The following is a 27826-nucleotide window of genomic DNA, read 5'->3' on the forward strand; positions in this document are numbered from 1 at the left end:
GAAAACATGATTGGGGGTTTCCTTGTTCGCAAGATTGTCAATAATTCCGCCCATGGGTGACCAGCAATCAGTCATATACTGCAAATTAGAAAAGAACTTTCTGCACGAAGTTGTCTTTGATCGTGCAGTGATCAGTCGAAGACGATTTCTCACGAAAACTTCCTCAAGAAACGAAATATGACTAACACGAGTAACGACAGTGCTGGATATCCGTAAACAAAAGTAATAAAAGACCGAGACGTGTTGTGCAAGTGTTTGTGCAAAAACGCTTTAATGCGCCGGACTTGCGGTTGAGCGCGGTCACTGTGTAAACAATGGGAAAGGCAATATGAGTCATTTTGATCTCGATTACCAAGAATTTAGACAAGATTTCTGCACAACCTTTGACATAATGCTCATTGTGAAGCACACAATGTTTCAAAAATAACCAAATCAGGTTAAAACAATGCGCAAATAATAAAAAGTAAAAGTCAAGAAAAATCAGCATTTTAGAAAGATTCCTTCTAGGTAGATTTAAAAAACTTTTGAAGGGCGGAAGTTTATCCCCGTCTGATATAGGGATTGTAGATCATAGGGATGCAAAACTAGCCTACATCTGCAATATTAAAAGGGTTAATGTTTTTTTCTGATTTATAAAATAATGTACTTTTTGTGGGTTATATTGGAGGAGTAAAGTTGGGTTTGAAGTAATTTTGGGTTTTTAATTGAAAGCAAGCCTGTAGCAAAGCATAAAAAAGTCAAATTCGCAAATGACCCTTTTAATGTTGGTAGAACAACGGAGTTGTTGTCTTGTATTGTACTATCCCTAGTCTGATAGCAGGCCGAGTTAAAACTTCTGCGGGTTTGCGATTGCTCTACACGCTATGGAAATCTATACTTCAACTTGGGTATAGAAATTTTGTTTCACAACAAATTTTGTTTTAATTCTTGTTTAAAGTTTTTGTCAGTTCTCTTTGAAATATTGTATTTTGGTGTCCTACTAGAAAGCATTTTCAAACTAATTAAGAAATAAATGAAAAATGATAAAGGCAGAAAAGCAAATGATGGTTGGTTTCATTCTGGTTGAACATTTTTGCAAATTCTACATTAATTTGTTTGCATTTAAAAACCTGTATTGAATCTGTACTAAAGTTTAGCAAAACAAAAAATTGATAATTTTGCTTGTTTAACCCTAAAATATCCATACTGGACCATTGGAAACGATCAGGAACTTTGTCTTGTTACTCTTTGCTTGTAGACTTTGGCGGAACAAGGAACATTTCTAAAAAACACACTGTTCTGAAAGGGTACAGCTGCAGTCTGTTATTAGTTGGAAACCGGTTACCATACGATGCGTTGCAGTGCATATGGTGGAAGCTATAGACGAGACATGAAAGCAGAAAAAGTGAAGACAGTGTTTTAGAAAACATCTGGTTTAAAAAAGAAGAGGCGGCTGCGCTAAACGACTTGTATTGGAGTTTTCACTGGTTGAAAGTGGTACACACAAAGTCGCTTTGTCAAGATCAAAGGTTATTAACTAAATAAGCTCGAGCTAGAAGCAAGGGTGATACAATATAAGTAATGATCATAATGTCATTATGTTATTTATTTTGTACTTCTTAGTACTGGTATTTGAAGTGATAGGCTTATTGTTTATAATAATGAAAATATATATTGTTTATATCAAATATGTATACTTATTAGTCTCTAATCCTTTGACAGCCTGCTTCACCTAAAAGGAGGATCATCAGAACGTCTTTATTCAAATAGAATTCTGATATGGATTCTATCTGAATAAGGACCTTCTGATGATACTACAGTAATTTTAGGTGAAACAGGCTGTTAAGGGTTTAGATAGTAATAACTATATTTGATTTAATTCGCTTTGCTTGGCTTTTTGCTTGGCATTGAGCACTTTTTGTAGTATTAATAGTTTTTATTGTTCATTCTTTTTTATGTGTATTAATACTCAGGTTTATTAATATATTGAACAAAATTACATAAAAAAATGTAAAAACAAAACTTTTTCACCTTATGATAAATTTTAATTTTTACGAGGCTGACCAACTTTAAAACTTTTCATGGTATTACCCTTAAAAAAGTTCTAAACGTTTCATAAACATTAAACAAGGCAGGGAAATGTTTCGACTTTATTAACTACTTAGGTTGGACCGGTAAAGTCGAAAGTCCTGGGTTAACTTATAAAAGGAGTTTTATGAATTACTGCAGTCACACTAGAACGTCATATCCTCAGACAGGAAGTCGGGATGTGCCGCTGCAGGAACAGTATGGAAAGTGTAGTGGCTTTGAAAGAATGGAAGTTTGAGAAAAACTAAACCTCAACATTTACTGCAAGAATGTCAGGCGTAAAGTTTCTTTTGTAGAAATGAGTGGCACATTAACCGATTATGGAAACCAGAGGAGTAGCGTGACCACTTGCTTGGGAGGTAACTTTAAATAAAATAGGTTGGTTGCTTTTGAATCTTTATTCTCGAACTGACAAAGCCTTGATTGGTTATTTCTGGTAGTTTCGCATACTTGTAGAGACTTTTGACGCAGGGCCAGTTAATGAGATTGGCAGAGTGAAGTTTTTCCATTTGTTTTCTATGTGTTGTTTCCGGAGAATTATTCCATTCACTAGGTGCGCTGAATGGAGAGCAGTCCTGAAATGCGTTGCTAAAGCGCACACCCTGAGAGCCGAACCAGCGTCGCTTGATCTTGAGCCGGTCCCGTAACCATTGAGCTAACGGGGCGACATAAAAAAAAACTTTGTCTAGTTGTAGCCTATTCAAAAAGCTTTACTGTAGGTGTGATTCAACTGAGTTTAGTTTGTTGATAACTCCACTCTTTTTTTTAAATAAAAGTAACCTTTATGCTTAAAGTAAGCTGCAAAAGTGAACACCCAAAGAATGGCTACACTTCGCCACTGATGGAGACACTCAATGTCTAATTGTTTCTAAAGAAAACGATTTCACAGTTGTCAGTTACGAAGTACAAGTCTGGATGACATTAAAAATATTTGCAATTGAGCCGCCAAAAAGTACCATTACAAAGAAACGTACGAAGTGGGAGAGATAGAGACAATGTAGGATGAAAGAATAACGGATCATCGAAGATTTTTCAATTTGAATCTCATGACCAAACATGCTCCAATTTGTTTGTTTGTGATAGCTTTTGATACAACTTATTATATATTTCCCAAACCAAAAGTTTCAACAATCATTTTATATTCCTCAGCATCCTCCTAACTATCATTTTAAGACACAATTTATATTTTTCTTTTATAGACATAATTTATATTTTTCTTTTATAGACATAATTATATTTTTCTTTTATAGACACAATTTATATTTTTCATTGTTTGAACATCATACAAGCTAAAGTGTACATAAAATGATGCTTTCTAAATGGACATTTTCCGATATACTTGCCAGTTTATATTAACGAGGATGAAAGTGTGCTTTTATAAATACATAAGTTACTCTTTCTTCTTCTATTGTAGGTGCTGCTAAAATTCCAAAACAGGAAACTGATGAGCATCCATTTTGGAACATTTTTTCTGCTCGTGACATGACATGAAAAGAAAATTGAAAATTACAATTATAAAAATTTGTGAAAGGTTGCAATCACCATTTTGGAAATTTGTTTTCTAAAATTCCCATTGTTTCTAAACAATAATCATATTATTAATAAAACTTCCCTATTCCTTCCGTAACGTCATCTTAGTTGTAAATCAGCAAGATGTAGACCTAAAAAATTAACATAATTGCATTTTTTCTTCAGAAACAATGCTAGTATCGTAATCTACATTCAAAGTTAATATAAGAGCACAAGTTAATATAAGAGCAGAAAACGAGCAATTTAATATTATTTTCTTCTTGAAGCAATAAGCTGAAGCCAAAAAACATGTAAGTTAGATTTATGCAGATAAATAGCAGTGGATTACACAGTGCAACTAAAAACAGTGAAATTTTTGTACTTGGGGAGGAGTTTATGAGTGACACAGAAAGCTGAAAGCTGATGCATGGCTACCTAAAGATACGTTCTGATTTGTCACATTTTGTAGAAATTTCCAAATTTTGCTAAATTTGGGAGAACGTTTAAAAAAAATTTTCTAAAACCTAGATTTTTACGCTTTCTTTACTGTTTTCCCCAGATGACACAATAGGTTTTAACATCCTCACATGTTGAAAAACAAAGAAAGTTCGATTTCGAAGATTTTAGTCAGACTGTTAATTTTTGAATAACAGTCTGATGTAACGTTTTTCAACTTACTTTTTCTCATTTGCTGCTGCTTTCCCAAGGCAACAAAATGTTTTACATCATTAGGAAACTGCAAAAAGCAAAAACATCTCAAAAAATGTCAGTCAAGCACTAGCAGTAGCTGTAATCAAAATCTGCAAAATGTGACAAATCAGGCCGCATCTCCAGGTGGCCATGATTGATGATACTTTCAGAATAGTACACAGAAGAAGACTTCAAATTGCTAGAGATAAATAATTTTAAGTTTTAAACTTTGATACATGTTGCAACGACTTATCGTTTTTGCATCATTAGCTACAAAATAAGCAGTCATCAGCTTTATCAGACTGAAGCCTTGCACTTTTATTGTAAACAGGAAAAATGTAAACTTCGTATTCATTGCAAGGCCTAACTGCAATTGTCTTTTCACAGCACGAAATTATGACACTTTCAAAAAAAAAATGCTGTTAATATTATTAAGCCTACAATACTTGATTTAGTAGACAACTTGTTCTTTAACCATTGATAAAATTTGATGTATCAAAATAATTTTGCATATTAAAATTGTCTGTCAACGTCAATGCTTCGTCGTCAAATTCTTGTCAAAAATATCATCCATTATCATAAAAAAAGACAAAAAGTGCTTGAAATGTTTTTTTCCTATTTTTGCATCTTCTCAGCACTGGAGATACTATCTCTGGTCAGGGGTGTTTCTAGACTGCTCAATGCACGCAAAGCTGCAAATGTATGAATAATAGTAAAGCCAGTTGACCAGTCTACAGTACTGTAGTTATACTCGTATGTCTACTTCTCCTGGAATAAGTTTGTCTTTGGTTACTCTTCTGCATATACTAGAATGGTCGTATGGAGCACTTACAGTTTTGAATAGCATTTTGAAATAGACAAAAAGCAGTTTTGTTATTTTTTTCTATTATTCCTTTTTAAAGGTAATTAGAAAACTTTGTTAATAATCTTATTAAGTATTTGCCAAACATTTGAAGGATTTGTTTACCATGATGTGGAGTGCATTCATAACAAGCTTTGCTGTGCTCTTTTGCGTCATAAACAATCGCGCTTTAGCTCAAGATCCTTTGTCTTGTTTCGTTGGAATTGAGGTCACCGACACTTTACCACTCGCTAGTGCTCGGTCAGTGCCAAGACAATGCGCAGTCGGAGAAGTTTGCGCAATGGTTAATGTCCGCGTAACCCACTCAAGATTCTCCGGTAAGTTAAATAAAGTCTTAGTTGAAAGATTGGAGAAAGCCAACTGCATTTTTGTCGTGAATAGACTTATGCCTTTTTTTTTTTTGTCGTATCCAGGCTTACACCTGGTGGTTGAAGATTTAGATTAAGTGGACGGGAAGGCAAGGAAGCCAATCTTCGTGTCCACCTTCAGGCATGCCTTTAAGTGTTATTGGTTGAAGAATGAAGCCAATCTTCATCTCTTTTCACATTTGCCAAAACTCTGATAAGAATTTTCAAACATGACGTTTTCTAATATTTTAATACTTTTTTCAGTTGTCACAACTGATTGAAGCTCAACTGACAGTGACAGTAAAGGTTGAGAGAAATGTGATTTCTAGATATTTGCTGTCGGACCAGTAGTCATTTGATAACAGTCCGATTCAATTTTCCAGAAATCACATCACATGATCACTGTCTTCCTCGTGCCATTTTAAGCTTATGACCAGGGCTGTGGAGTCGGAGATATTTTGGTGTGCCTGGAATCGAAATCGTTAAGAAAAAGGCCGACTCCGAGTCTAGTTTGTTACAAAACAATAAACAATAAAATTTTTGTTTCAAATCTTTTTTTCAAAATATTGTGTCTTCTTCTCCGTATTCTGCTCTGTCAGAAAATGGAGTTGTTTGTTCTTGCCAGATTTCGGAAAGTCGCTGTTTCAATTTCGATCACAACTTAAGTGAAATTTGATTTAAATCATTGAAAAAAGAGAAATATGAAAAAAAAGTTATAGCAACTCTAAAACATCTGGCATCACTGAAGCCGGTTTGTAGTCGGCCAATTATAAACCGAAGATTCGGAGTCGTGCGCTTTCGCCCGACTCCACAACCTTGCGCTGCCTATTACATTATCAGGCAGATGAAAAATGCCATTTAATTTTTTTTTTGTGTAACTGCCGATACAAATCTACAAAAGTCTTTATTAATGTAGCAAATCAGGCCATTCACCCATACAGTTATGAATAATGGAATGGTCATTTTTGTAAAAAACCACCGGGTAGGATATCATGGAATGTTTTAGGGAAAGTGTGCAAAATTTAACATTATAAAACATTATAACGAAGCTATCAAGCAAACCTAGCCCTTCACTGGAAGAAATGTTCGATGCTAATGTATTTCGAAATTATCTTCAATAAAATATACCTTCTTTTGATGATGTTTTGCTTGCGATCCTTCTAAAGTACCTAGGCTATTTGAAAAGTTGTTGGCGGTGGTTTCACGGCCTATATTCACTCTTCAGCTACAAGTCCGGCCAGGTTTAAACAAAAAATCACTATAATTTATGATTCAATTTTACAAAAATGATTCTATGATACAAAAATGATACAATTCTAATGATACAAAAATGATTCTATCACAACATTTAACTATAATAAACACTTCATTCACATTTCTAACATTATGTAGTATATATGCTAGGTTATGGTTTATATTACATAGTATAATATTGTTGCCTACACTAACAATAAGTAATATTATAGGCAAGAACAAAATATTCAATTGTGTTATTAAAACTATATTTTATCGGATAGCCTATAAAGTACTTGTAAAAATTATTAAATTTAAGCATTTCAGTTTGATAGATTCTAGTAAAGTTTTTGTTTTAAACTAGTGTAGTGTTGCATTAGGCTAGTCTAAGGATTTATATTTTAATAATGAGACAAGTGGCTTCTGAGTTTCAGTTAGAAACCAAAGCTACAGTAATAACTGACCTTTTCAACAATCTTTTTGATCATCTCGGATTAGCCTACATAGCAAAGAACATCAATCCAGCTCTTGCTCTGTGTTTGAACTTGGTCAAGCCTCACTCAATACAATTAAACAGAACTCCTCTGGTCAGAGCATAATTAGCATTAAAAGTATATCTCCAATTTGCTTTTTTACTTCATCTAGGAACAGTGAGCGACGCTGCTTGCGTCCCTGTGAGCACTTGTTCAAATCCAAACCCAGACCCAAATATTATTCCATCCCTGCAAACATACTTTACCACAAACCTTGGTCGAGAAGGTCAAACAGAGTAAGTCTTGAATAATATGAATTGATTGTCATAATGCAATGAATGTTGATAAAAAGTAAACAAGATAGGAAACATAAACGTACGCTTCCGTAAACAATGAAGCCATACAATAGGCTAATAATAATGCTTGTTTTTATATAATGTGTTGCTCCTCAGCGCTTTCCAAAGCAGACAGTGTCTATTCAGCCGTATAGAAGCGCAACTGAGTACATTATTACCCAAATCCATTCCGTTGCTCGGTGCCAAGCAGATATAAGATTCAGTACCATTTTGAAAAAGTCTTTGTTATGACCCGACAGGGTATTGAACCCATGCCTACCGATTCAGAGGCGGAGGTGCAATAACACCATTTTATGTAGAAGGTTTGTTATTAAATCATCTAACAAAAATATCAAGATTCATGTTGCATAAAATGCAACCAAATATCAAATATGCGATATGCCAATGTACGGAAAACCAATTTTGTAAGAATTTGAAAAGCTGGTTAGTAGAGTAGCTTCGTACTTGTAGCTGCAAATGCAAGGGCACGGTAATTGAAGTTTAGGCTAATAGTAATACATAGGCTACCTGATCAGCTGCTTTTATTTCAGATGTATTGTGCAGGAAAAATGTAGCATGGTCTATAAATAAAATCAGCTGTTATAAATTATTTTAAACATATGATTTGACAAGGCATGCGTTTAATTGTGATGAATCTAGAAACATTGTACAAACAACTACTGCAATATTAAAAAAATAATAGTAGTCTTTTAAACAGGGCCATTTACATTTAATGTAGGCTATTTGATGTAAAGTGTCCAGACACAAATTTTGGTGAAAATACTATGGCAAAAACAATTTACAAAAGTTTGAAAAGTTATAACTGGTTTTGTTTTTGAATCTTTATCCTTGGACTGACAAAGCCTTGATAGGTTATTCCTGGTAGTTTCGAATACTTGTAGAGGCTCTTGAGTTGTCCACCCCGTTAGCTCAGTGGTTACGCGCCTGGCTCAAGATCACGCGGCGCTGGTTCGGCTCTCGGGGTGTGCGCTTGAGCAACGCATTTCAGGACTGCTCTCCATTCAGCGGCATCTAATGGATGGAATAATTGCGCGGCAACAAGACTTCAACAATCGGAAACTTCACTCTATCAATCTCGGTAACCGGGCCTGCTTCAGTGATTCAAAGCCTCTACAAGTATGTGAAACTGTCAGGATTAAGCTCTACAAGAAGCTTTCCAAGTCCGAGGACAGCGATTCAATTAATCAATCTTGAATTAAACGACTTCATAGTTTACAGCAGTATATTTGAAAGTGCATAAAAATCATATCAATAAACACGAAGTTAGCTTTTCCTTATGTCAACTTTGCGAGACAATTTTTTTGCTGTAATAGAATTAAATATAAACCTTGTTGCAAAGAATTAGGAGCAACTTAAGCAAAAATCGATCCACGTTTGATGGCTTGAAAAATTCGTGAAAATTTTTGACTGTGTTGAGATGGCAACTGCTTGAATTACAGGTTATGTGAGGCGATGTGTTGCAACACCACCAACTGTAACAATAACACGGACTCTTCGCTGATCCAATGCGATCCCATTGTCGTTGCAACACCTTCAGCCCCTGGACAGGCCGTGACTGTCGGTGACGTCACAAGGGCAGCTGGAGGCGAAATCACGAATGCGGGAATGATGACACAATCATCGATGAGCAAACCGGTCATTCCAAGCGGAGGAACTGTAAAGCCACAAAAAGACACACCTAAACCTGTTCCATCAGTCACAAAGGGTGATGGCGTCACCTACAAACCGACTGAAGGAAAAGTGATTACGCAAAAGTACAAGCCCACAAAAGCCAGTGATGAAATGAAACAATCAACCGCCGGGAGCAGTCAGATCACGTCCAACATCGCGATCATTTCTCTCGTCACCATTTTTGCCGCCTTCATTATCGCCAAATAAACACTATCAAACAACTACGACTGTTGCAAGAAAGACATTGCAAAATTTTCACTTTACCAAAAACAATTTGATTTCGGTTTCATTTACTGTTTCATTGAATTCTAGTAGCTTTCGGATAAACATTAGTAGATGCAATGCTTGTGAATATGATTTCGATAACGTTGCAAAGAAAAACGATTACTTTTAATTCAGGCGATAAGGTTGATGTAAAAGAAAAATTAAGTTTTTTTTTAAATCATGTATTTCGTTTTGTGTTCACACCAAGATGCAATATAACATCTGTCTTACATTAGCAGACAAAATTCAGAAATGGCATTAACTAAAAAATAAAAATGGCGAACGTTTTCGGGTATAGCCTACCTGTACATTTAACCTTTATCAAGGCATTGCGAGAAGTTAATTTTTATTAAATACGAAATGCCACAAAACAAACAATATATATACGAACAGCATAGACATTGACAAACAACGCAATACAACCAATTGGTACCAACTAGCGCATAATCATGTAAATTGGCATGAAAAGGGGAAGGCTGACGCTCTGCAGTGGGCGCTCACAAGCTGAGAATGATGATGATAGCGGAAACCGTTTGGTGTGTTTGTTTCTTTATAATGATAAACGTCGTGCTGTTGCTGAGTTTTTCTGTTGACAGTTAAAAATTATTCTTTCTACTCAAATTGTGCCTTACATTAGCTGCCAAAAAGCCTAAAATTGCCTTTATCTGTTGTTTCAAATAAAAAAATGTACACTTTACTTGCTTGTAGACCAACTGTTAACTTATAATGGTCGCTATATATTGAAATATCATTCGTTTATGTTGAGTGTAGGGCTGTTCAAAAGGATTTCTTTTCTTAAAAGAAGTTTAAGGAATTTCAAACCTGGTGTCTCTGATAAGTCGAACGAAAACTTTCATCGTAATACAAAAATACGTTCTACGTTGAAGGCTTTGAAAGATTGAAGTTACGACGAAAGTTGAATTACAAATAATAACAAAATAGCCTAATTTACCTGACGTGTAGCAGGCCTCTTAACAGATTTCCACAGGAGGGGTAATTTTTTGTTTACGTGTTGGAAGTGGTAAACCATTTGTTTAATCCTTCAAAGATTTCATCTATCATCTCACAAGTAAAACTATTCGACCATTTATCTGATCGTTTGACGCCAAAGTCTCTTTACGTAAAAGATAGAAACAATAAATTGTGACCACCATATTGGTTACATTGAGCAAGGTGGTACACGAGGTTTTGGTTAGCTCAGTAGTTAAAAGTCCAACTCAAGATCAAGCGGGTGTGCGCTTGAGCAAAGCATTTCATTTTAAAGACTGCTTTCATTCAGCGGCACTAAGTGGATGGAATTGTTCGCCGCAGCCCGCAACAACACTTCAACCAGCTTCAACAACAATGGGAAACCTCACTTTGTCAATCTCTGTAACAAACCCTGTGTCAGTGGTTTAACCCTTTACAGGCGGCGAAGACTATCTCTCGTTATTTTTTAGTGATTTTTTTGTATGTTGTAGTTTTTAGTCCAACTAAGAATATTTTATGAAAAAATTTTAAAATTTTTATTTCTTTGTTTGTTTTTTATTATGTTCCCAAAATGGGAACGTTGGCATGTAAAGGTACCAAAACATATCGTAACGTGTTTTGTATTTGAATACGACGTAAGCTTGGGTAGCCTACTTTATTCGATACAATAGCATTGAAAAATACAATAAACAAAAGTACACACGTTTAAGAGATCCACAAACAACAAATGTACTTTCTACCCCTGTACTTTCTCGGAATGGCCCGATTCGGTGAGTCCGATTCGGTGAGTCCGATTCGGTGAGTTCCCTATTCGGTGAGAGCCTTTTTCGGTGAGAGCCCTATTCGGTGAGTTTTTTTTTTAAATTATTGCGCGCCGTAGCCTAATTATCATTGCCGTTAGGGGTTTGGGGTTTTTGGGGTTTTTTTGGGGTTGGGGTTTGCGGTTTTGGGGTTTTTGGGGTTTTGGGGGTTTTGGGAGTTTTGGGGTTTTTTGGGGGTTTGGGTTTTTGGGGTTAGGGGGTTAGGGTTTTTGGGTTTGGGGTTTTAATTAGGCTACGGTACCCGATAATTTTCAAACAAAAATTCAAAAAAATCACCGAATAGGGCTCTCACCGAAAAAGGCTCTCACCGAATCGGACTCACCGAATCGGACTCACCGAATAGTAGCAGACCCAAATCATTTTTTTGTATCATCGTCACAAGGAAGATGTATATTGTACAAAAAAATACAAGGTTGCAATGCACAAAACGCGAAAAACGGATGCATACGTTATGCAGTGACGCATACCACCAAAAATAAAGTTAGTGACAGGGTATATAGTTGTAGAAAGTACAGTTACATGGTAGAAAGTCCGTTTTTCGCGTTTTGTGCATTGCAACCTTGTATTTTTTTGTACAATACACATCTTCCTTGTGACGATGATACAAGAAAATGATTTAACGAGTCGAATCGCATTGTTGCAGACGGAGGTGCAGTAGGTTCTCTAAGTCGACGGCTTGGTTTCTCCACTTTCACCAATGACCGAGCAATCTCGCGCCTGAACTGAAGGTGGTTTTCAGAACATTGTTTTCCGTGATAATTAAAACGGAAGACAGCTACAATTGAAAGGTTGACAATATGGGCAAAAAGATTCCGCCACCATTTTTTCAATTGAAGTCGTAAGAAGATAGCAACCTGTCACATACATCCACACCCCCCATTCCTGATTGTACATAGCAATCATAAGTGGTTGTGTCACTGATTTTCCTTTATGTTTTTCTTTTCGTTGAATTGTTTGAGTTGGTGCTACACCGCAGTAATTGCTTGCAACAGCGACAGCACAATTATCGTTCCATCTGGCACAAATTACAATGCCGTCTGATCAGTAATCAAATTCTCCTCTAGGCTTTTTCTGGAAGGTTTTTTCACTGGAGAGAGGACAGGAACCGGTCCTGTTCTCTCCAATTGTACCACATGCTCTGATGCTTTCTCCAGCAAGATCAGTAAGTACAGTACAGTAGTTGATGGCTTGTGAAAAAATTGTCAAAGAGAGTAATATGTTGGTCATTGTCGGCAACACATGACAGCATTGTCTCAACTACGTGTGCTCCCAAAGGTTCAGCTCTTCTTTCGTCTTTACCGCAGTAGATTTCGAAGTTGTAAGGATAACCATCGGAGCTACACAACATCCGTAACTTGTAACCAAACTTTACTGGCTTTCCTTTTATATATTGTTTTGCACTGTGTAGTCCTCAATAAGGAACCATCGATTCGTCAATGGTTAGTAACTGCCTAAGCGGTGAAATGTACCAAATTGTTGACAATTTGACCTTAGCAGATCTAACAGCGGCAGTACCTTGGCCATTTTAGACTGAGCTATATTGTGATTGCCAGCCAGGTGCAAGTACGCTTTTATATTGCGGAAACGGTCTCTGCTTATGGTCTTAGAAAATATTGGTGTCTCCATGCCATCTGCTGTGCACCAATAGTCATTTTCTGATAGAAGACTGTGGTAACCACTGACAGTAATTAGTAAGCCAATAAGTTTTCTCATATCAACCTCATCAACTTTGAAGTTTATCCTATTCTTGTCTCTCTTTGTATATAAGCTTGTTTGCTCTACGAGTAAAGAGAACATGTCATCAGTAAAGAACAGAGAAAATATCTCAAACATGCTTTTCCCTCCATGAGCTTTATCCTTATCGAATGGATGAAGTTCTTTCGGGTCGCTTAGTGATGCTTTGTCTTTTTTTCGCCATCTGCAGGCTCTTTCCGTTCCTTCGATAGAAGTCATAGAAGTGTTTTCTGCTTAAGATCAAGCTGTGAAAACATCAAGCTGTGACATCATCAAGCTGTGAAAATGTTCTCTTGGTAAAAGTAGTGAGAACTTTTTTGAGTGAAACTCCGTTATTTGTGTATCACATGTTGCCAACGTTCCCATTTTGGGAACATCGTATAAATTTAATTATGAGAAGAAAAATGCTAAACATAACGAAACAAATGGTAGGGGAAACAAGTTATTAGTAATATTCTCACATAAAAAACGCAAATATTTCGAAAAAAAGTTTGATTTGTGTTTTCGAGAAGCACTTTTTTTCGAAAGATGAAAAATATGATTTTTGACTAAATCCATCGCTTTCATAAAGAAAAAATTTTGCAAATAGCCTACTATTTTTTCAACAAATGCATCTGAAACAATAAGCATTGAACAAAAATATCCAAAACAGAACATTTTTAAATGAAGTCTGTGTAAAGCTGTGGGCGACTTCAACCCCATGTTCCCATTTTGGGAACGTTGGCGTGTAAAGGGTGCGCGAAATTGACAGGGAAAAAGTAACCGATCAGAAGGTTTTGTCAGTCCGAGGATAAAGGTTCAAGACCAATCAACCATGTAGACTAGCATATTCAATCAATTTCTTTGGTTGAGAGGGAAGAGAAAATAATTTTTTGTCTGTTGTGAGATGACCATAGTAAATTATTACACCATTGCTATTACGTAGTGGCTATTCTTGAAGGAGACTTTCAGCTGGTCTTTGTATCGCATTTTTGGTCTTCCAGGGGATCTTTTCTCTGTCTAAGCACCATATATACAATCACGAAAAATAAGAAACCTTTCATTTTTGCTTCGGTTGATCGTGCCAAGGTTGAGACCTTTTGCACAAATCGTTTCAGAAGTAATTGTCAGTTCAGATAAGCTGTGCCTTGCACGGTTTGCAGGCCATATGCGACGCACGTGATGATTCAAATATAATATATAAATACTTTCTGTAATAATTATAATATGTTGTGTTACGTTCCTTCAGGTGTAGGAGGGGGTTTGACGGTTCGTCAGGCTTCGCCCGCCGGCCGTCAAACCCCCTCCTACCTTTTCAAAATACCTAGCTACGCTACTGAATTGGATCATTGTCATTGGGGCCCGCAAAGCATATTCGCACAGGGCACAAAATACCCTAAGACCGGTATAAATACTTTCTGTAATAATGATAATACGTTGTGGTACGTTCCTTCGGGGGTTACCTTTTGTTCTTTTTTTTATGTGAAAAAAATATGTTGTCCGACGTTGCAACAATGTTTACATGCGGCCTACGAAACATTTAGCCTATTACTGTATTTTGTTGCGGCTCTTGTTTCATCTTCTAGTTGGTACATCCAACCCGCGGAGTCTAGCGCCATGCTCTTGAGCGGTGTCGAACCAATGTCCTTTACTGCTTTTACCCGTTAGAGTGTTAGACCATTCAGCTGAAGATGAATGACGATGCAATGAAAACAAGCTAAAGCAAGTAATAAGGTAAGCTGTTTTGGTTTACAGGATCTTCCCTATTTTCAGTTCTTCCTTTTAAAATGTGAGATTATCAATATCTGCTTACTTGATCGTTTTTGGTCAGTCGTTTTTAAGTCATTTTTCAATAGTCAGTTTTTTGGCATTAGCTTTTGGTTAGGCTACTTATTTTTAGATTATTTCTTAGTTGGTCACACATACGTTTAAGTCAATTAGTTTTCAGTCATCCTGTTTAGATCAGTCAATTATATTTATACCGTTAGGTGTCGGTCGTTTTAAATCAGTAGTGTTTAGTCAGTTCTTCTTCCGATGTATTTTCTTTCTTGGAGACTGAAAATCCTTCTTTTCCACTTTGAAACTCCATCGTTTCTCTTTTGTTAAGATATTATACTAATAAAATAACCACCAGTAGGTTATCGGTGACGTATCATATGTTTGGCTAACCATTTGACTATCAAAACTTTTTAGTGTTTTTTTGATACATGGTAATCTATTGTTTAGTTAGTCGTATATAGTAGAACTACCAATATTTTGTTCATTCTTATTAGGACTTTCAACATTTCTTTTTAAGTACTCTTTGTTTTAAGATATTTTTGTGTAGCCTAAAAGATGTATAATATCTATGCTTTTGTTACCGTAATTAATTGGACCAGGCTTGCAGCCTATTTTTGGTTCAGCCACCCAATTTTAATAAAAATGTCAGTTGGAACCTAAGTTCAGATAAAGAACTTTCAATGTCATTAGAAATACAATCGATCTACTTCATGTTTAGTCGGTTCAATCCTGTACAGCTGAAATTTAATTTTTATTTCCTGACCAAGATTATCTTCCGTAAAGCTGAAAGAAAGCAGATATAAATATCAAGACAAAAATCACATGAAAACAATACAAAAATCACGAAAGAGTAATCACGAAATGATAATCACGAAATGCTAATCACAAAATGGTAATCACAAAATGGTAATCACGAAATAGTGATTTAGTGCTATAAATAAAGTGACAAGAATGGCAAATGACGGCCTACGTCATAAGATTTTCATGTTTCTTTTCTATTTATTTTGCGCCCATTGCGATCACAGATGCGATACAACAGAAAACAGGAAGCAGTGAAGTGACATATAGCCTTCGAATCAGCTGCTTCCCTTATTTTAGCAAGCCATTAAGTGTTATTGCCGAGAAACAGCCATATGCTCTGGAGTGGTGTCGAACTCACGTCCTATCGAACGTCGCGCAGACGTTCTCACCACTCGGCTCCGCAGCCGACATGTTATCTCAACAACATTGAGAAATCAATAAGAAAAATACTGGTCAGTATAATAATATAACCCCCCACCAACACAAGGCGACTGTTATTTCAAAATCTTCAGAATGTTTTAAAGAAGCCACCTGAAAATCAAATAGCCTTTGAAGTATACAAAAATAAAGTCTTTACATTACTTCCGATTTCAATCTAGTTATTTAAGTGGACTATCAAAGTCCCTTTTACAGCTCTTTTTAGTTAGAGTGTAGTAGGCTACTGGGATAGTGTAGCAAAAAGGCTCTCACTAATGTTAAATAAAATACAAATAAAAGACAAAGTCTACCCAGCAACTAAAGCGACCGTTCTTTGAAAACATGAAGATTTTTTATATTTTGAGTGATTTCAACGAAGTCACCTGAAAATCAAATACAAAGTATCCAAGAATAATGATTAAAAAGGTTAAAAACGCCCCTTTTTATTTGGAGCCCTTTTTTAGTGGAGTCTCTTTAGTGGAGCTTCTTTAGTGGAGCCCCTTTTTGATGGAGTCCTTTTCAGTTGGAGCCCCTTTTATTTAGAGCTCTTTTTATTTAGAGCCTCCTTTATTTAGAAGTTCTTCTATTTAGAAGTTCTTTCATTTAGAGCTCCTTTTATTTAGAAGTTCTTTTATTTAGAGGTCCTTTTATTTAGAGGTCCTTTTATGTAGAAGTCCTTTTATTTGGAGGTCCTTTTATTTAGAAGTTCTTTTATTTAGAGGTCCTTTTATTTAGAAGTCCTTTTATTTGGAGGTCATTTTATTTAGAAGTTCTTTTATTTGGAGTTCCTTTTATTTAGAGCTCCTTTTATTTAGAGGTCCTTTTATTTAGAAGTTCTTTTATTTGGAGTTTCTTTTATTTAGAGCTCCTTTTATTTAGAGCTCCTTTTATTTAGAGCTCCTTTTATTTAGAAGTCCTTTTATTTAGAAGTTCTTTTATTTGGAGTTCCTTTTATTTAGAGGTCCTTTTATTTAGAGATCCTTTTATTTAGAGTTCCTTTTATTTGGAGGTCCTTTTATTTTGAGCTCCTTTTATTTAGAGGTCCTTTTATTTGGAGGTCCTTTTATTTAGAAGTCCTTTTATTTGGAGGTCCTTTTATTTAGAGTTCCTTTTATTTAGAGTTCCTTTTATTTAGAGTTGCTTTTATTTAGAGCTCAGCTGGAGTCCCTTTTAGTTGGAGCCTTTTTGTGGAGCCCTATTTTGGTGGAACCCATTTTAGTTGAAGCTCCTTTCAGTTGGAACCCCTTTCAGTCGGAGCCCCTTTCGGTTGGAGCCTTTTTGTGGAACTCATTTTAGTTGAAACCCCTTTTAGTTTGAGTTTCACCGTAGGATAGCGCAGTGACAACGGTACCCGCTTTTAAACCATGCGATCTTGAATTACTGTTTAGTGTTTAGGTAGTTGCTAAAGTAATAACACCGCTCACCTCTACGCAAGATACAATGAATTGGGTAGATTTAAAGCTGAAGGAAAGGCGCCCAGGAGAAGGACGTTAACAGGCCATCATACTCTGGTTAGTGACGAACGCTCAGTGTAATGAGAACATTATCTTTTCGTCTTTGTATGGTTGGATGTAAATATTGAGATTGGAAACCATCTTTACCTTTAGTTAGTTAAGTTGAATGGTTGGGATGGGTCCGATCCGATCAAGTTGTTTCAACAATTATCAAATTATAGGTTCTGGAAAATACTATAAATTTACATTTCACCTGTGTAAACAAATTAGATTGAAATAAATTTAAATAATAATAACAGTGGACACGAATAGTAGACTTATTTAGACAAGATGAATCATCAGAGGAACCATCAGAGCAAACTATGCGAACACACATGCAAAGGAAATACATGAACAGCCAAATGTGAAAACAACAAAAGGTGACATAATTACATTTTGTTGCCAAGTGAACTGGATGAAACGTGGAACCTGGCAGCAAAAATTATAAAGTTATATCCGCATCAAAACTTCGATGTTGATTACGAATGTTTCGATCGTTAACGAATATTTACGAATAGCGTACAACCTGATCAATGACTACTGAAGCATGCGCAATCATCACCATCTGAGTGCAAAGCATATTCTATTGATTTCGAATGTCTCGGTAGCCATTCCTTGAGTTGTGTTTGTAACCGACGCAACGTCATGTTACTTGCGTCATTTTACGCAGCGTCATGTTACTTGCGTCATTTTTCGCAACGGATTTTACTTGCGTCATTTTACGCCACGTCATGTTAATTGAAACTTATTTTTACGTAAAGCATCTATGAACTTTGCGCTATCACTTCGATAAGTATCTACATTTTGAAGGTTACTTTTGAGGCACAAGCTAACCACACACCTTGATTCCCGCATTAACAAGACCAGGGCAACCACGGACGACATTCTCGGAAGGATCGGCACATCGGCGCGTCACCCCCTGACTGCAAGTCACAAGGAAGCCAAGGACTTGCACAATCTGGCGCAGCCATGAAGTAATCAGCAAATGTTAATCGATCACAATTTGATGCTTTTAACTATCATAAATCTAAACATAAGCTTATTTACGTTAAGACGAGATAAGAGATACCGGTAGGCTACATGTAGTCTTTTGTACCATTTCTTCAGAAAATACATATATTCCGCAATTACATCAAATACAGTCACTATAAATTCACTAAAATCTTAACAGACTGTTTCAGCACGTTTACTGGGATTATTAGAAGGTTCTGATTCAAATAGAATATTTGAAAAAATATTCTATTTAGATAAGAACCTTCTAATGATCCCAATAAGTGTGAAACAGTCTGTTAATCTTTTAGTAAATAGTAACTTCATTTGATGTACTTCGGAATTAGGCAGATCAAAATGAAGTGAAATACGACGCCATGTCTCAAAGATCTGTCTACAACAGCGTCAAGCACCGGTCTACAAAAGTCTCGGACGTCTTCAACAATCACAGACGTCTTTAACAATCTCAGACGTCTTTCGGCGATTTCCGTCGTCTGTCTACAACAATCTCGGACGTCTGTCTTAGAAAATCTCGGACGTCTGTCTTAGAAAATCTCGGACGTCCTACAGCAATCTCGGACATTTTTCAACAGTCTCAGACATCTTCAACAATCTCAGACATCTGTCTATGACTGTCTCCGACATCTGTCTACGACAGACGCGGACGTATGTCCACGAAAGTCTCGGACGTCTTACAACAATCTCGGACGTCTTGCGAAAGTCTCCGAAGTCTTACGAAAGTCTCGAATGTCTTTCGAAAGTTTTGGACGCCTTACGAAAGTCTCGGACATCCTAAAAAGTCTCGGACGTCTTTAACTGTCTCAGACATCTTAAGAAAGTCTCCGAAGTCTTGCGAAAGCATCACACGCCTTACAACAATCTCGAGCGCCTGAAGGAGTCTCGAACCTCTTACAACAATGGCATCGCGATAGATTACACTTGCCACGTGATTACTCATGTCTCAAATCCAGACAAAACCCCAAAACACATCTGGGAGTTTGTTGATCCGGGTCAATGGCATGTGGTATAGCCAGATAGCGGTAATTAGTTTGTACAAGGTTTCGCATGGTGACGTGATGTAGGCGCAAAAGCATTAGTCGCTTTCTACCTGATTTGGTCCCATGCGCTGAAATTATATTTATACTCTACGTGTTCAAAATACTTACAAGTGATCTCATAGGATTACGAATTCCTTAAATCAGTTTCAGCCACCTACTCGCAACCAAACAACTCATGCAAGGCAAAGACAGTGCTGGTGAGAGTAGGCCTACAGCTTACGTTTCTTTTAGGTTTCAATTTACCAATACTTTCATCTCTAGCACGGTTAATCTGCAATGCCTGGATACTTTTCGCAGTAAATCAATTCCCAATAACCGTGAAGGAAAGACAATCCATGCTTTGACGAAAATAGAAATCCAAAATCTGCAATGAAAAACCAATAATTTAAAATTGATAAAGATAACTCATAAAAGTGAATCTATTTAAAAAAAACACGTAGCCTACTATCGTCATTTCAGCACATTTTCTGGTAGAAATGATCAACTTTCTCGCGAGAGTCAAGTGGTTACTATTTGAAAACCACTGGTCGTGCAGTTAAACTTAGTTTTCTGTTGATGTGCGCCAAGCGAGTAAAGTGCAGTAACGATGTCGTTTGCTACATTTCTGAGTCAAAATGAATGGAACATTTAAGTTGTCACGTGATGGTTCGGGCCCGACTTGGCATTTGTACATTCGGGAACTTGTGGGCTTGCTGCAGTTACTAGTTGGATACTAAATATGTTTTAACAGAAATATATTTCATTTATCACAAACAATTGGAATATCGCCACGCGGGGTTTATAGCTCCGTGGTCATACCCAGCGTACCTACTACTGTACACTGATAAGGTTGTAAGTCCGAAACGGTGTGCCACTCTCTGCAGTAATTTCATATCTCATTAATTTCGCAAATACGATACAGAAGTTGCAAATAAAACTGCTCAGCATATCACAACAGAGCCAGTAACAAAAAACTTAGAAAAAACTACTTGAGGTTTCTCTTAGAAACAGTCATTCAAAGTGCATATTTCTGGTCTTTTTTGCTGTTAATATCATTGTATCTTGTATTATTACTGTGTATTATTACAGCCTACTGGTAGTTTTAATTTCAAAGCGCATTTTCAAAGCGGACTCGAAGGCTACAGGCTATGTCACTTTGCTCTTCATATTTTGTCATTATTAAAATCTTCTTCACATTTTTCACAATCTTTGCATTGTTTGTCATAATGCTTAATATTAGTCCTATGATCTGATGTAAAACGCACAGCTACAAACTGGCATAAATTTTGCTGTACGCAAAAAGGTCCGAAGTCATTTTGCGGTAGCTGTAGTTGTTATTATGATAAAATACCATTAAGGTTGAAAGTACATTGCGTGTTTTACTCAATTTCGAATCACTATAATTTTTGGTTTAAGCTTTTGATTTGCTTAAAATCAATGGTGGGATTCAATTGGTTTGTGCAAACCCGCTATTTAAAGTTTATTGATCTTCGCGAACCGTTTGTAAACTTGCGCATGCGTCATCACATCTACGCCAGGTCAACGTGGCATACTGTTATTGGGAAACTTGTTGAAACTATGTGAATCCCATTTCTTAGAATTAGATCAATGTATAGCTTACATCTGGAAATCACTGAATAAAATCTCTACCAACGCAAACCTGCTTTCATATGAACTTTTTATTATGATTCAAAATTACTTATTCTCACTACGGTAGGCTACATTTAATGCCAGTTTATAAAGTTTTAAAGTGATCAGATTAGAAACTATACTCGGATATAATATATCCTAAGCAGTGGACAGATAGGCTACTAATTAGCACTTAGTGGAGGTATTTGGACATTATTTAGCCTATTGTTTATTTTTGAAGATTTTATTTGAAGACAATTGTTTCTAAACTCTCAATGCATCCAAATTTCTGTCAGCAGCTACAATTGCAGGCAACCCAAATGTTTGCAATACTTAACTCAGGCCATAGCTACTGAAACTGTACTCTCTTCCACACAGTTTGTGCCCACGGGAGAACAAAGTTGCTGGGATTTTAAAACAAAACTCTCCACTGAAGAACTGAATCCGAAACAAACCATGAACAAACCAATGTAAAGAAAATTTTGTAGAAACAAATCGAAGTTACGTTTCCAAATAATTTTAAAATAATTATATTTCCAAGAACTTTTCTTACTAACCAACTACAGTATCACAAAATTGGGTGATTTCAAACAATTCTAGATTGTAGGCTACTCACCAAAATGTCTTGCAGTGCTTCGTTGCAGCGACGGTTTTCAAAAGTCTTACAAACTGCTCTCACTTGTACCAAGCCAACTAAACAGGAAGTCACATGATCAAAAGCTACGTGGCGGTTTTTTATCTATTTCCGCGCTTCCTCTGTCGCTTCCGGGCAATCAAGTGAAGACTGATTAGTTAATTGCTTACATGCAGTGATTCCCAAAATTTTTTTTAGTCCATTTCTCCTTTTGTTTGACTGGAGCTTACCAGCTCAGTGACCGAGTGGTTTCTCCTTCGACTCTAGTGATGGTAGATCTGGGTTCGATTCCAGGTCCAGTCAAACTGAAGACTTTAAATGCTGCACCGATTGTGTTCTTTTTTGCATAACGCAGCGGATGACAGGTAGGCTAATAACGTGATGATATCGTAAACCTGATGTAAAATAAATGGTTATCGTCTTCGATTCTATAGTGCTGGTAGATCTTAGATCGATTCCAGGTCGGGTAAAACCAAGGGTACCGGTAGGCTACCGATTGTATCCTCTCTTGCATAATGTGTTCGACACGATCGTACTTGAAATGAGTGAAGCGAATCTTAAGGTGAGTTTTTTTTTTTTTGTTGAAGCGGTTCTGAACACTTGTAAGGCCGAGAGAGCGCCGGTAGCTAAAAGTAGCCTAAGCATCGTAACAGCAATCGAGAGCATGCAGATGCGTCTTGACACTTTCCTGCAAGTCGTTTTAAATTCATTGAAGTAGAAGAAATTTTGCCAGCTGACTTAGCTAGATCAAAGATTGCCTTCCAATCTACGTAACGAATATCACTACTCTGCATCCCAAATAAAATCCTGGAACGGCTCCTGCTAACTGGACTCGAGCCAGTTGTTAGGCTAACCCCCAGCTACCAAAAGAACAAGCTGGATTTCGGCACGGACGATGCACGACTCATCAAGCAGTCAAGCTGACCGAAGATATTGAGGAAGGTTTCAAGAAGGGCTACAAAGCAGGAGCAATCTTGGTGAACCTCACTGCTGCCTATGACACTGTGTGGCACCAAGGCTACCCCTTAAGCTCCTCTGCATGATCCCAGACAAAAAAGTAGTGCGATTTCTCGCAAACATTTTGGCAAATCGGACTTTTTGCTGAAGACGAGTGATGGGCAGTGCAGCCGGCCCAGCCGCTTAAAAAACGGTGTTCCGCAAGGATCATACTTAGCCTATCACCCCTACTATTTAACATCTACATCAGTGACATGCCAGACACTACGTCACGCCAGTACGGCGATGCTGATGATCTGGCACTACTCCATTCTGACAAGTACCGTACTGACATGTGGTAGGTGGAAGCACTTACAGATAACATGGCCCAAATCGCAGACTACCTGAGGTTGTGGATGCTGAAAAAGTTGAGCCTGGCAAAGACCGCAGTGTCATGACCTTTTCACCTTTGCAACATGGAAATCTACGCGCCAATTGTCAGTCTCTCTCAGTGGAAACCCACTCCCACACAACCCGTGTCCCACCTATCTAGGAGCGAAGCTCGACCGAAAATTAACCTACAAACAAGATGCTGAAGCCCTCCATGCTAAGTTATCAGCACGCAACAACTTGCTGAGATGCTTAGCTGGAACATCCTCGGATGCTAGTACAACCACACTCCGTAGGCCTATGAGTGCTCTTGCACTTGTTTACAGCACCTCCGAATATGCTTCCCCCACTTGGTGCCGCTGCGTACACAACTCGCAACACATGCTACTTAAATTTTTACATGAATTGCATTCAGTAGGCTATTATATTTCCTTTCTAGGGATGTGCATCAATAGGTGGGCATTTGGGAGGAACTCCTAGCAGAACGGTTAAAAAATGGAGGATATTTTTTCGATATTCAAAAAAATAATAACCGTGGAAAGGTAATTTAATACTGAATCCGATGCAATAAAAATTTAAGTGGCACGTGTTGCGGATTATAGTTCTATTCAAAGATGTTTGAAGAGGTGTCAATTATGCAAAAATCGTATTATTTTCTTGAATATTGTAAAAATGTCATCCATTTTTGAACCGTTCTGCTGGGAGTTCCTCCCGAATGCCCACTTATTGGTGCACATCCCTGGAAAGGTAATTTAATACTGCATCCGATGCAAGTAAAATTTAAGTGACCCGTGTTGCAATTTATAGTTTTATTCGAGGATGTTTTGAGAGGTGTCAATTACGCAAAAATCGTATTATTTGCTTGAATATCGTAAAAATATCTTCCATTTTTTAACCGTTCTGCTGAGAGTTCCTCCGAAATGCCCACCTATTGATGCACATCCCTGGAAAGGTAATTTAGTACTGAATCCAATGCATGTGAAATTTAAGTGGCACGTGTTGTGCATTATAATTTTATTTAAGATTTTTCGAACGTCCCAGGTAGCAATAGTCGGCGTGCAGCTGGCGTCATCAGGGCGGCGAGCGCTCACATTGGCGACATCGAAAATCGTTAGCTGTAGGACAGCGCCTCACTGGCGAATATCGTCATGATTTTTTTTCTTTAAAGTTATGACGATATTCGCCAGTGAGGCGCTGTCCTACAGCTAACGATTTTCGAAGTCGCCAATGTGAGCGTTTTCTGCTAGCTCTGCGCCGTCGACTTTCGAGCGAGAGACGCGCTTTCGATTTTCGCTCGCTTTCCGCTGGCAACGCGCCGTCGAGTTTCGTCAGATGGTGTTGGTTTTGTACGAAAGGCCGAGCTTCGCGCTTCATACCGATTAGTTGCGCTTGATTGAAGTCACGTGCCATTTCAAACACGCGGTTGATTTGATTTGAAAAGCCTGTTTTACTTTGTCTGATTAATTGTCTTTTGCGCTTTCTCAGTTATTGGGTAGACTGCTGTACAATAATGCTTACTTTGCACTTATTTTGCTGTACCCGGTTACGCCTACAGCATGTAAGAAAGTGTCGAAAGAGGGAACTGTGTCCTAGTCTATTGTGTTTTAACCTTAATTACCTGAAGATTTAAGCTACCAAATTTAAGCAAGCTAACAAACGCTCTCTTTTTGATCTGGAAGAAAAGTGAGAAGAAGATGCGGATGTTTTGGCAGCTATTGTAAGTCACTGTACTCATTTGTTATACACTTTCATGCCACAAGCTACATGTGTGGTAGGCCATGTCGAAATAGGTAGCCTACATGCAATCCCTATTCCGACATGGCTACACCAGCCTTATGTCATGCAACAACCGATCAGTTAAATTCTAACATGACCTGTTGACAAAATATTTGTTATGGCACCTATAAAGTAACTGTTGTCATATTACAGTAGTTACATGTTTGTTTTCGCTTTGCATGTGGTCACTACAGTAAATCATACTAAAAAAAGATTAGAACCTCCCAGACAGCAAAACCCGTCATTTTTACATTGATGTGACGTCTGCGGACATTGAACCAATGTAAAAATGACAGATTTTGCTGTCTGGGCTTTTAATTATTCAACTGCTCAGTTTCAATTTTTAAAACTTGTTTGTTTTGCTCTAATTCTACACGCTTCCACATACATTTTGTGTGCAAAAATAATTTAGTTTGTAAAATAGAATCATGTTTATTAAACCAATTTATGATGATTTTTAAAGAATAACCTAACGATTAACCAATATATACAGTAGAACGTGTGGTTGTTTGGTTTGAGTTCACGATCTAGACTTCGCTTGTTACCTTGTTCAGTTCTAAACTGACTATTGAGTAACGTGTGGATGTTCATTTAACAGCGATGGAAAATAACAACGGTTGGAGGAAATGATTGTACGGAAACTGTGTGGAGAGTTATGCGACTTTTAATGAATGACGATCTGGCCGCTCAGTTTAATTGGAGTGGAAAAAACGAAAAAAACTGACTTTCTTGATCTGAAAATAAAAAAGTGTTATTTGGTAAGTTTGTATTTATTACGTAGTTTTACGAGCTACCGTCAGTAATAAGTGCTGCAATGCTATTGCTAGCACCATGCATACTATACTATGCATGCTATTGCTAGCACCATGCATACTAGCACCATGCATACTAGCACCATGCATACTTATCTCAAAAGATGTTTCAATAATGCTGAGTATCATCACTGATGAATTATATTAAATCTCCTCCACCACCGATGTGACGCTAACGTAACGCTTTACATACCCCCCCCCACCGCAGGCGTTACGTAATATTTGAACGTTCCTTAATTACAATTTTTTTTTTATTACTACCCGTCTTGCTACGTCATAGGGGGGTTTATACAGTACATTTAATTGTAATGAACTCCGCTCATGTCCTCATGCAGGTTAAGAACACTTGCCATCGGTTCGATCCCTAATAATGAGTTAGTAGTGTAATTAAGTTGTTGTTGTGAGCGAAATTGTTTTCACAGAGAGTTCATATTGTATTATTACAGATGTGATTCGAAGGCAAGCCAAGGCGACGGGCAAAGTTATCAAATCTGCAGTGAAGCGGTATTTGAAGGCGGCTGGTGACAGAAATGAAAAAAAAAAGAACCGGGCAAACAAAACTTCCGGCGCAGATAAAAATTCGGACGATACATGAACGCTATCTGTTTTTTGATTGTCTGTTGACCTTTTAGTGTTCTCTTTTAAAATCTTGCTGCGAATTATTATTTTTGCGTGCCTCTTAATTCGGTTTGCTTCCTTCGTACAGTAGTTGTATTTGGGAAAATCTTATCCCAACAAACTATTGCCAAACACTGTTGTGCCATCTATTCACTAATATTAATTCTTGTAGTGAAGTCGAGTTTAATGTTATCAATCATTTAATTAAAAGTTTAATGTTGTTATTCAAACGTGTTTTCGGAGGGGTGTTTTGCCGCCAGTCCTAAATCCCTAACATTACCCCGAACCAAAGCTTTTTGGCGTCAAAACGACCTGTTCCCATTTTTTTTTTTATATTTACCTAATGGATGTCGGAACGCAATAATCACTCATGATTGTTGGTATACTGCATGTATCCTACGTGGATTTACATTTTTTTTCATGCAATGGTATGTTATGAGGGTTTGAATTTTGTGCTATCTGGCTTTGAAGGTTGCCAGCATGACAGCCACAACAGATGTGCAAACGAAAATGCGTTATGGTCGTGGTTCAGGCGGCCCTTCCCTATAATTGTGGTTGCCGTGCTGGCAACCCTCAAAGCCAGATCGCACAAAAAACTCATTAATTTGAATTTCCCTGCTGGCTACGTATTAATCATTATTACATCATAGAGTACAGTGGAAGCAATAGTAGTGTTCTTGATGTTCCTGTGTATTTTCTTCCAGTGCTGTGATTTTGACGTATTGGAATACCTATCATATATGCTTATATAATTATGATACTGTCGTATGTAGTACACAATTGGTTTCTAACCGGGAGTAAATTTTACTTACCCCTACCCTAGGCCTAAGGTAAATCTTGCAAGCAAACATTTTAATCAAACTCATTATACTGTAGTTTGGGAAACTAAGAAAGTTTTTTTTAATAGAATTTTTTGCTTAAAAATTATTGTTTTGCGAAAACTGTCAAAATTCACTAAACAGCTGCTGGGCTTTTACAAATAATCTCATGTTTATAGTCTTTAGCTTTGCTCTCACATGGCTTGGACTTGTAAATTGTTTTGTTATTTGTATTACAAATGATCAGAAAAACCGCCATTCATTATTACTGAAACATTTTTTAGCATTGTGTTACGAAAATGGAGCTGTGGTAAGACAGTGTATTAAAAATCTTCATTGTTTTCGTTGTTTTACATTCTTGAATTGCGTCTCGCCTTAACCACAAAAATACAATTAATACACAAAATGCTTCAAAAAGTTTTAGTGTTTTGTTTTGATAATTTCGCAAACAACAGCTGCTGCTGGTGGCCGAAAAAAAAAGGGCTTCAGCAGGGCGACATTCGTCAGTCCAGCGACAGCGCGCGCAGCCGCAAAAACGTGCCAGTAAGTTTAGCGAAATTCGTTGGCGTACAGACAGCGCGCCGTTAACTAACTTGAGCGACTTTCGCCATCGAGGCGCTTACGCACAGCCGACTTTATTGTCGAACTTCGCCAGCGTTACGCCGGCTATGCGATGAGCAGATCGGTGGCGGCTGGCTGGCGATTATCGCTGGCGCGTCGC

The 27826-nt window shown here is 37.3% G+C and overlaps 1 protein-coding gene across 1 annotated transcript; it reads left to right on the forward strand.

Moving 5' to 3' along the window:
- The first annotated feature begins 5171 nt into the window (after positions 1-5171).
- Positions 5172-10169, forward strand: LOC145784410 (uncharacterized). The gene is made up of 3 exons (XM_082596222.1): positions 5172-5445; positions 7354-7477; positions 8977-10169. The coding sequence occupies exons 1-3, from the start codon at positions 5235-5237 to the stop codon at positions 9413-9415; spliced, it is 774 nt and encodes a 257-aa protein (XP_082452348.1). The 5' UTR covers positions 5172-5234; the 3' UTR covers positions 9416-10169.
- Positions 10170-27826: the final 17657 nt, after the last annotated feature.

This window comes from Aplidium turbinatum, chromosome 15, assembly GCF_918807975.1.
Source record: "Aplidium turbinatum chromosome 15, kaAplTurb1.1, whole genome shotgun sequence".
NCBI classification, from domain to species: domain Eukaryota; kingdom Metazoa; phylum Chordata; class Ascidiacea; order Aplousobranchia; family Polyclinidae; genus Aplidium; species Aplidium turbinatum.

Bases quoted from the DNA above. Each gene is read 5' to 3' on its own strand.
- LOC145784410 (XM_082596222.1), top strand. From the start codon at position 5,235: ATGATGTGGAGTGCATTCATAACAAGCTTTGCTGTGCTCTTTTGCGTC. The intron at 5,446-7,353 runs GTAAGTTAAATA...TACTTCATCTAG, and splicing joins AACCCACTCAAGATTCTCCG to GAACAGTGAGCGACGCTGCT. The intron at 7,478-8,976 runs GTAAGTCTTGAA...CTTGAATTACAG, and splicing joins GGTCGAGAAGGTCAAACAGA to GTTATGTGAGGCGATGTGTT.